At 45.9% G+C, this 9,928-nt stretch overlaps 1 protein-coding gene across 1 annotated transcript; it reads right to left on the bottom strand.

Moving 5' to 3' along the window:
* Positions 1-591: 591 nt before the first annotated feature.
* ELOVL3 (ELOVL fatty acid elongase 3) lies at positions 592-4,344 on the bottom strand. Its single transcript, XM_007080207.3, has 5 exons — positions 4,334-4,344; positions 3,694-3,831; positions 2,573-2,704; positions 1,545-1,696; positions 592-1,292 (listed from the first exon to the last, which is right to left on the bottom strand). The coding sequence occupies exons 2-5, from the start codon at positions 3,792-3,794 to the stop codon at positions 865-867; spliced, it is 813 nt and encodes a 270-aa protein (XP_007080269.1). The 5' UTR covers positions 3,795-3,831; positions 4,334-4,344; the 3' UTR covers positions 592-864.
* Between the last annotated feature and the right edge of the window lie 5,584 nt (positions 4,345-9,928).

The raw sequence follows: 9,928 nt of genomic DNA, 5'->3' as shown, positions 1-9,928 counted from the left end.
GGTGTGCAGGAAAGAAGGGCCGGGGCTTCTAGGGCTTCAGTACCCCCTCAGCTCCCAACACCAGGATGGAAAAACTGGGGGATTCCTGGACCCACGGAGCGCACCTGCATGCGCGTTTGTTGAGTGTGGCTTAGGGGCCAGCAACTTGGCCGGCGTTGGCCAAAGTTGGTGCTGCGGCGCCACCCGGTGGTCTCATGGCGGATAACTGGGAGGTCTGGTCTCCAACGCTTACTTGGCAGGAATCAATTCTGCAACTTAGGGAAGCCTATGATCTTAGATAAGTTACTCCGCCTTTCTGCACCTGTTTCTCACTGTTCCTATGAGGGGCTTGGGCCTCTAATAGCAATAAAATTCTGGTCTGTGACAGATATTTATTAAGTGCCTACCAGGCCTAGGGTTCTTGAGTGTCTGTGTGTGAGCCTCTCATCCTTCCACACACCTTAGTCTCCTCACCCAGTGATCATCCTGCTTGCCAGCAGCCCTCTCCCATCACAGCAGTCCTCCTCTTCCCCCAAATCCCAAAGCCCCCAAAATCGTGTTGAAATCTTTAATTAAAAAATAGATCAAGAAGAAGATTTCTGGATAGAAATATAAATAACTCAGTTCTGGGGATCCTCTTCAGTCCTACCCCCAACCCAGGACCTGCTTGGCCTTCACATTAAAAATGGAAACATCAAAGTACTAGATTGCACCCCATCCCAGGGCTGACACTTCTTGTCTGACATAACTTCCTGCCACCTTGGGGCACACATCCCATGGGGAAAACCATGCAGGAAAGTCATCCTAATCATTCTCCCAAACCTAAGCTCAGCCCCTCAGTGCCTTGGTGGGGAGAGAGACTGGGGCTCCTTTTTCTCCAGCCCTTCACTGACTCTTGGTCTTGGCTTTGGCCTTGGGCGCTATGTAGGTGTGGTGGAAGTAATGGGCAAAGAGAATGAAATAGGTCGTGTACAAAACGAGGGACCAGAAGAAGTGTTCCGTTGTGGTGTGGCATCCCTGTTCTTGTCTCCAGATGTAACTTAGGATGCCGACAATGGCTCCCATAAACATCTGCAGGATCTGCAGGCTGGTGATGAGCTTGGGTAACCACGTGGGGGACTTCACTTTGGCAGCCCTCAGAGTGTAGTAGATGTACATGATGGCATGCACACCGTAGTTCATGGTCATGAACCAGCCGCCTGCAGCCACCTTGTTCTTGTATCCAAAGCTCGTGTACACTAGCACTGTGCTGTGGTGGTACCAGTGTACAAAGATGAGCGGCCGCTTACGCAGGATGATGAAGGCCGTGTCTCCTGGGAGATGGGGAGTCATAGCTGGCATACCACCCAGTGCTGGAACCACCCTCCACACTGGCTGTAGGGGAATGGGGGGAATTCTCAGGGCATGGGGAGGGGTCTTTGTGGAAAATAATCTAAAGAGGGGCTTTGGTAAGAGGTGTTGTTAGGACCCAGGGGCGGGGGGAGGCACTCTCCATGTGATGGGGGGGGGCACTGAGGAGGGATGCAGTTGACCAGGCACCAGAGAGACAAAGCCTTGACACTCACCAAGTTCAATGACCTTGCTGAGAAGAAAGAGGCAGGACCAGAATTTGATTACGGAATTTTGGATGAAGACGGAGAAGCAAACAGTGTGCTTTAGGCTGCCCCTAAGTAGCACGGTCCCCATATAGCCCCACGTTCTCACTGCCCCCAGGATACTGAAATAGGAGAGAGGGAAAAGGTGTAAGGGTCATCCCCAGACACCAATTCACCCTTCCTCCTTGGCCTGGCAGGTCACTGTCCCAAGCTCCACCACTTCTCCCCCACTTCCAATGAACTGGATCACAACTTCTGAGATCTGGGGCCAGGATCCAACCAGTAATCTAGAGGAGATGAGGGCTAGGGGGAGGACCAGGGAATGCTGGAGGACTGGACTGAAAGTTGAGCTAGGGAATAGGGTTCTTGGGATGGGTAGGGATGGGTGACAGGATGGAGGAGATGGAAGGAGTTTCGGGGATGAAATAGGAGAAGGAGGGGCTAGAGAAGTTATTGGAAGGTCTTGGGAGAGGGTGTTAGATGCTGAGAGTATTAGAAGCTGGGCAAATTTGTTAAAAGTACACAGACTCCATGAGCACAAGAGTTCTCATGAGATAGAGCAGAAGCTATCAGTATGGGGCCTGGGGAAGAAGGAAAACAGGGTCTAGGCACCTGGGCGGCTCAATCGGTTAAACATCTGACTTCTGCTCAGGTCATGATCTCACCGTTCGTGAGTTCAAGCCCTGCTTCAGGGTCTCCACTGACCATGCAGAAGATCCTCTCTCTCTGTCCCTCCCCTGCTGTCTCGCTGTCTCTCAAAAATAAATAAACATTTTAAAACGGAGAGAGAGAGGGAGAAGGAAAACAGGGTAATACGAGTGGGTGGGTGGAAGCCAGGGAGGGGGCTGGAGCTGAGGGAATGGGTTAGGGAGAGGGTTTAGAGGGCAACTTAGGGAGTTGACTCAGTTGGGGTTTCTAGAAAGCTTTTAAGGATAAAATGAGTGTCTAGGGTCTACAGGATAGGCAGGGAGTGGAGGTTGGGGGGGGGGGTGTCTTACCTGAAGATTGCAAGGCAGAAGGACCAAAGGATCAGAGGCCCCTGTAGGTTGAAGCCCTTCCGTGCCTTCATGTAGTTCTGCCCCACAAAGATGAGCAGCAGGTAGACCAGAGCTATGGGGAATGAGGTTGCCCTGGCAGGCAGAAGGCAGAGGGGATGGGCTTACAGGTGGGTGCTCGTTAGAGGAGTACCCACCCATCTCTTAAGGTGAGTGCTCTGGGTTGGAGTCACATCTCTGTCATTTATTGGCTGTGTGACATTGGAAAAACTATTTAGTTCTCTGAGCCTCAGTTTCCTTATTATAAAGGAGAAATAACACTCCTCTCCTGGCAGTGCTAAGGTATATAAAGTACCTAGCACAGGGCAAGGGCTGTGGCCAAGGTTTCTGTAGTTATTGCTCTTTCGGTGGAATTGTGAATGGGTGATGGCTGCTGGCCCATGCCTAGAACAAACCCAGGGCTCTGGTGCAAGAAGAATGTGGCAATAGTGTCTGCCTGGTTGGGTCATGGAAAATTAGCTGGAGCTCAAAATTAGCCCAAAAACACTTCTGAGGAGCTTCAGGGCAAAGCCAAAGAGCCTGGGGAAATCTTGCAAAACCTCCCTGGCTGTGTCTCCTTCTCCACAGCAGGGACGATGTAGCATTGGGGGAACAACATGATAATTTGAAGGGCAGACTGTCTCTGGGCACCAGCACTACTCCTGCACGTGTGCACACATGGCCACAAAGGACAGAGGAGAGCCGTCTATAAAGTGGGTGGGAGTAGGAGTAGGAGTTCAGATTAACCCCCTTCCTCAGAGATCATTTCTCACTATACTCTGTCCCCTCAGTTTCTGCCTCCTACGTTCCTCACCCCATCCTCTTTCTTCCATTCTCCCTCCCGCCCTTCCTTTCTGTCTCTCTCTCCCTCTTTCTCTCTTTCTTCCAGATCTAATCTCTTTGAGGTGCTAACCCTGCACTTGGACAACAGATATGGAGCCATTACAGGGGAGTCCGATACCTTTGCTCTTTAAGAAAATCATTGCAGGCATTCAAGTGTCTCTTCCCTCACCCCCAACCCACCCCAAATAGCAGTCATCAAGGTAAGGACCTTGGCACGGCCCTTCTCCTTCTCCAGGTCTTACCAGTATTCCTCCAAAAAGGGCCTCATGTCCTGGAACAGCTCGAAGTTGTAAGGCTGGAACAGCTGGTCTATTTCGTCCGAGACATTCATAGCTGTGACCATTTCGTTCAGCAGACGTCCAAGTCCGGAGCTTCGGAAGCTAGGTGAGAGGTTAGGGGACAGAGGATGGAGCGATCTTGGGGCAGGACAAAATGCACGCCGGACTCCAGGAACTCCGCGGCAAGCGAGGAGCGTCAGATTCAGGGACTTGCGCCGCAATTAGCCAGCTTCCACTACAGTCACCACTGCAGTATATGAAGCGGATTGCAAAGCGGCGGGCGCAGGCGGCGCGAGGCCCCTCCCAGCGCCAGGCCGTTATCCAATCTTGACCAAGATATTCCCCCGGTCCCGCCCCTGGGCCGCAACCCGCTCCTGATTGGTTATCCTCAAGGGCGCCTCCCCTCCAGGTGTTCTCACGCCCCACCCCATATATGCCTGTCATGGGCTCCCGCCACGCCCACTTTCCCACCCTTTTCTCCCACACCTCCATCCTCACCTGCTTGGTTTAGCCCCTGCGGCCTGGCCAGTATCTGGGCAGGCTAATCTCCCCCTGGCACTGCCAACCATAACTTTTGCCTCAGTTCTCTTCAATCCTGACCTACCTGGCAGTGAGGAGAGTGGGGGTGTCCTCAGCCTCTGGTGCATGCATTCAGGCATAAGGGTGTCAGTTTTCCACCTCCCTGAGACCGTGGGAAACCCAAACCCCTAATGAGGATCAGTCCCCAATAGTCCCATCTACCCGCCTTCAGGTCTGTGGTTGTGGGCGGGAAGGAGACGGATGTTAGTAAGTTTTATTGTTGAGGTTGTTGATGTTGGTGTTTGGGAAGATGGTTGTTGAGGCTGTTGTGGTTTCTTTACAGTTTCCTGAATTCCCTAACTGCTCCAGCTTGAAACCCTGTAATAACCTTTGAGAGGAAATGGGGTCACCCTCTGGGCTTCTGGGATTATTGTCTTCAGGTTTCCTGGAAGCCTTCTAGGGTTTATAGGAAGAAGACATGCAGTGCATCTCCCCACTGTCTTACTATTCTCTCCCAGAGTTTGTGTTTGTCTAATCAAATCTATTTTTTCCTTTACCTAACACCAAAGAAATAAATATTTTTAAAAATTTTTAACGTGGGGCGCCTGAGTGGCTCAGTTGGTTAAATGTCCAACTTCAGCTCAGGTCATGATCTTGCCATTTGTGAGTTCAAGCTCGGTGTCAGGCTCTGTGCTGACAGCTCGGAGCCTGGAGCCTGCTTTGGCTTCTGTGTGTGTCTCTCTCTCTCTATTGCTACCCCACTTGCACTCTCTCTCTCCCTCTCTCTCTCTCTCAAAAATAAATAAAGATTAACAAAAATCTTTTTAACATTTATTTATTTAAATAGAGCATGAGCTGGGGAAGAACAGAGAGGGAGGCAGAATCTGAAGCAGGCTCCAGGCTCTGAGCTTTCAGCACAGAGCCTGAGGTAGGGCTCGAACCCACCAACCATGAGATCATGACCTGAGCTGAAGTTGGATGCTTAACTGACTGAGCCACCCAGGTGTCCCAAGAAGTAAATATTTTAAAGTTTTTAGAGCCTTGCTTGTCTGTCCCTTATTTCTCTCTTAGGCTTTATGAAACTGAGGGAGAAATACAAGGCTTGAAGGCAGCTTGAGATAAGATGGTTATTTGCAAAACAAGAGCCAAGCGACATAAATATAAATATTTTACGTGGGGATATGGTTATAAATGGTTATGTGCAATAAAGCCCAAAGACACTAGAGCCTGAGGACCCAGGTAGGAATCCCAGCTCCACTTCTCTGAACCTCATCCACTCATCCAGGAAACCTGAAGACAATAATCCCAGAAGCCCAGAGGGTGACCCCATTTCCTCTCAAAGGTTATTACAGGGTTTCAAGCTGGAGCAGGAAAGAGTAGAATGGGAAATCCTGCCAATGCTGTCTAAATGACCCTCAAATGCCTCCCTTTGTCTCTGTACTTCATCACCTCTCACCTGGTTGTCTCGCTCTACAGTCACTACCTTAGTCATGTTAACTGGTTGCACCACCTCCTTCTCTAATACAATGATTCTTTCTCTGTATTGCATTAGATTTGGAAAAGAATTCCAAACCTGGCTGATCAGGAGATTACTAAATCCCAATCTCAGAGATTTAGACCCCGTGAGTGATCCCAGACCACACTTTGGTATATGTGCTGCCGAAGCGAGCACTCAGACCATACTTTGGAAACCATGCTGCTTTCCTGCTTCAAATCCTTCAGTGGCTCTTAACTGCTCCATATGTAGCCTGACACTCAGGTGACTGGTACATGTTTGATGGATAAATAATAAATGAAAGAATGAATATTATAAGAATAATACCATCTAGGTAGTACAAGACCTGAATTCAAATCTCAGCTCTACCATAAACTAGTCATGTGTTTTTAGGCAAGTTATCTAACCTCTTTGAGACTCACATTCCTCATCTGTAAAATATAGACAGTCATACTTGCCTGCCTACCCCACAAGGATGGGGTCAGTATACAAATCATATAATGTCAAGGAAAGGACATTGTGGATTAGACACATGGAAATGTCAGGGTGAATCATTTCAGAAGTTTACAAATTCATATAGCATATGTATACTCAGTTCTGAGTTTCTCTCAGATGAAGATATTTTACATTGTCTTTCCCTGTGAAATTTAAAGACTTTATTTTTAAGTGATCTCTGCACCCAATGTGGGTTTCAGTTCACAACCCCGAGATTAAGAGTTGCACGCTCTACCGACTGAGCCAGCTAGGCAGCCCCTCCCTGTGAAGCTTAATGATGAAGCTTGGGGGAGAGATGTGCAGGAGAGGGGAAGAAGAAGTAAAACCTCCAGAAGTTATTTGCTAGGGGAAACATTCCCTGACCCTTCGACTTGGTCTGGTACCACTACTATATATAAATTGTTCTCATAGCATGGTATTTCTTTCCTTCGAAGAGAGTTTATAATTACTTCATTATTTTTATTATTTCTTTTTTTAAAGATTTTTATTTTTTTTTAAGTTTTTTAAACGTTTATTTATTTTTTGAGACAGAGAGAGACAGAGCATGAACGGGGGAGGGTTAGAGAGAGAGGGAGACACAGAATGTGAAACAGGCTCCAAGCTCTGAGCAGTCAGCACAGAGCCCGACTCGGGGCTCGAACTCACGGACCGCGAGATCGTGACCTGAGCCGAAGTCGGACGCTCAACCGACTGAGCCACCCAGGCACCCCAAAGATTTTTATTTTTAACTAATCTCTACACCCAGCGTGGGGCTCAAACTCACAACCGAGATCAAGAGTCGCATGATCCACTGACCGAGCCAGTCAGGTGCCCCTCATGATTTCTTGGTGAATGCCTGTTGCCTGTTTCCCCTGCCAGTCCTTGAGCCCCATAAATACAAGGAATACATCTATTTTGCTTGACATTATTCTCCTAACACTGGGTACATACTAGATACTCTGATAATATTTGCTGCATGACTGATTGGATGGGTGAAATCCTCAGCCTATAAAGCTGGGTGACACTCTTTGTTTCTCCAGGATAAACACACCAAGCTTATCCAATCTTTTACCTCTAGACCTCAGCTCTCTCATCTGTAAAATGAGGATAATGTCTACCTCAGAAGGATGTTTATGAGGATCAAATGAGATCACATGTGTTAAAGTACATTATACAAAGTTAAGTAAACATCAGTAATCATTATTTAAAAAGTAAATTTGTACAATTTTCTATTTCTTTTTAATAAAACTCAGCTAAACTTAAAAGGAAAGTCATGATCTGGTGATTGGTTGCACAACAATGTGAAATGTACTTAACACTACTGAATTGAACATTTAAAAATGGTTAAGACGGTAAATTTTATGTTACCTATATTTTACCACAATATTATAATTTTTTTATTTGAGAGAGAGACTATGAGCAGGGGAGAGGGGCAGAGGGGGAGAGAGAGAGAGAGAGAGAGAGAGAGAGAGAGAGAGAGAGAGAGAATCTCAAGCAGGCTCGAAGCTCAGCGTGGAGCCCGATGCAGGGTTCGATCCTACGACCCTGGGATCATGACTTGAGCCGAAACCAAGAGTCAGATGCTCAACTGACTGAGCCACCCAGGTGCCCCTATTTTTACCACAATTTTAGAACAATTTTAAAGGAAAACTACAAAATGGGAATCATTTTAAGAAGGCCAAATAAAGAGTTAATGTGCATACTACATAATAACGTATCTTTAATCCTATCTCTGGCCCTTGGTAAGTGGCTAAAGATATAGATAGGCTCATATTATGGACTCCACTGTCTCCAAATCCACCTCTCATTAGCTTCCAAAAAGATCTTCCTAAAACACACGTTAGCTCCTGTCATTCCTCTTTAAGAACAAAAAAATCCTCAAGGCAGAGGTCAGAATCCTGAAGTTAGCCCTGACCCTTCCTTACCAGCCAGTGTCCCATCATCACTCAGCCTCAGCATTCCTCATTTCAGCTATTAGGGAAAAATCACCACTCCATAACACAAGTACTATATTTTTATGTTTTTCAACCCCTTTACCTCTCTCCATATTGTTTCATCTCTCCAGACATCTTTTTCTCACCTGGACAGATCTTACTCTTTGTTGGCCTTAGCTCTAATGTCACTTGCCCTACAAAAGCCTAACCTATTTCAAACAGGGTCAACCCTTTGCTTCTTTGTTTTCCACCTACAGGACTTTGCCCAGACTGTCTGCCGGTATTGTGCTTCTAACAATGGGATAAAGTTAGTTATGTATTTTCTATACTACCTGGCTTCCCCATCCTATCCCAAATGGTCATTTTTGTTAGATCCCTCATTCTTGAGGGGAGCACACAGCACTTGGCACACAGACAGCGCTCAAAATATGTCTGTTGCTTTGAATTGAATAGGCACGTAAGAGGAAATACAAACAACAGACATTATGTATATTATATATATTTAAACATTATTTATATATTTAGACATATATTTAAACATTATATATATATTATATATATATATTTAAAGACTCAACTTCCTTAGTAATTATGGAAATGAAAATTAAAGACTGTATGTATAGTATGGTCCCAATTAACAGCCATTAAACTGAGTAAAAATTAAATACCTAACGCCAGTCAAAGCCTTGAGAAACAGATATATTCATACCTGGCTAGTGACCAGGTAAATTAACTTAATCCTTCTAGAAGCACACTTAGGTAACACTTAGCAAGAGTCAGCTGGGATGCTTTGACCCAGTCCTTCACCTAGAAATTTAAAACCCAGTGAAATAGGCCAAAAGAAAAAATCTATATGTACTAAAATACTTATGTCATTACGACTTAATAGAGAACTGGAACCCACTCATGGAAGATTAAATTATTAAACACTAACAATACAAAACAGCGCACCTACCAGAACATGGAGAAACACGAAACCGTGTTTGTAAAATAATGTAAAAGAAAACAATATTTAAAACTGTATCTATCCTATTACCTCAGTTATCTAAAAGTGATGTTCCTCAGGATTGAAGTTGAAAAGAAACACTAAAATGTGATATCATTTTATGGGGCGGGTGAGATTACAGAAAAAAATTAGGAGTATTTTAAGTTGTCTTTTATAATATTCTTTTAAAGCTTTTTTAAATTTTTTTGAACGTTTATTTATTTTTGAGACAGAGAGAGACAGAGGATGAATGGGGGAGGGTCAGAGAGAGAGGGAGACACAGAATCTGAAACAGGCTCCAGGCTCTGAGCTGTCAGCACAGAGCCCGACGTGGGGCTCGAACTCACGGACCGCGAGATCATGACCTGAGCTGAAGTCGGACGCTTAACCGACTGAGCCACCCAGGTGCCCCTTAAAGTTTTTTTAAAATTTAGTTTGAGAGAGAGAGAGAGAGAGAGAGAGAGCGCACAAGTAGGGTAGGAGCAGAGAGAGAAGGGAGAGAGAATTCCAAGCAGGCTCTACACTGTCAGCACGGAGCCCGATGTGGGGCTTAAACCCACAAACTGCAAGATTATGACCCGGGCCAAAACCAAGAGTCGGACGCTTAACCAGCTGAGCCGCCCAGGTATTCCTGTCTTTCAAAATATTTTGAAATTGATGATCCAAGATTTTGGAATGCTACGTATCCAAGAAAAAGTTTTTAATGATGTAGGAAGCACTCTGGATAGGATGTAAAAATATTTTTAAATGTAAGAAATGAGACTATGTATAGTATGATCTCAGATTTGTGGA

This window comes from Panthera tigris, chromosome D2, assembly GCF_018350195.1.
Source record: "Panthera tigris isolate Pti1 chromosome D2, P.tigris_Pti1_mat1.1, whole genome shotgun sequence".
NCBI classification, from domain to species: Eukaryota; Metazoa; Chordata; class Mammalia; order Carnivora; family Felidae; genus Panthera; species Panthera tigris.
This window is presented reverse-complemented; position numbering and strand designations above follow the sequence as displayed.

What these genes read in the sequence shown, in the direction of transcription:
- ELOVL3 (XM_007080207.3), bottom strand. Translation starts at nt 3,794, where the DNA reads ATGGTCACAGCTATGAATGTCTCGGACGAAATAGACCAGCTGTTCCAG. An exon ending in CCCTTTTTGGAGGAATACTG is followed by an intron (nt 2,705 to 3,693) that starts GTAAGACCTGGA and finishes TCTGCCTGCCAG; the next exon opens with GGCAACCTCATTCCCCATAG. An exon ending in CAGCAAGGTCATTGAACTTG is followed by an intron (nt 1,293 to 1,544) that starts GTGAGTGTCAAG and finishes CCCATCTCCCAG; the next exon opens with GAGACACGGCCTTCATCATC.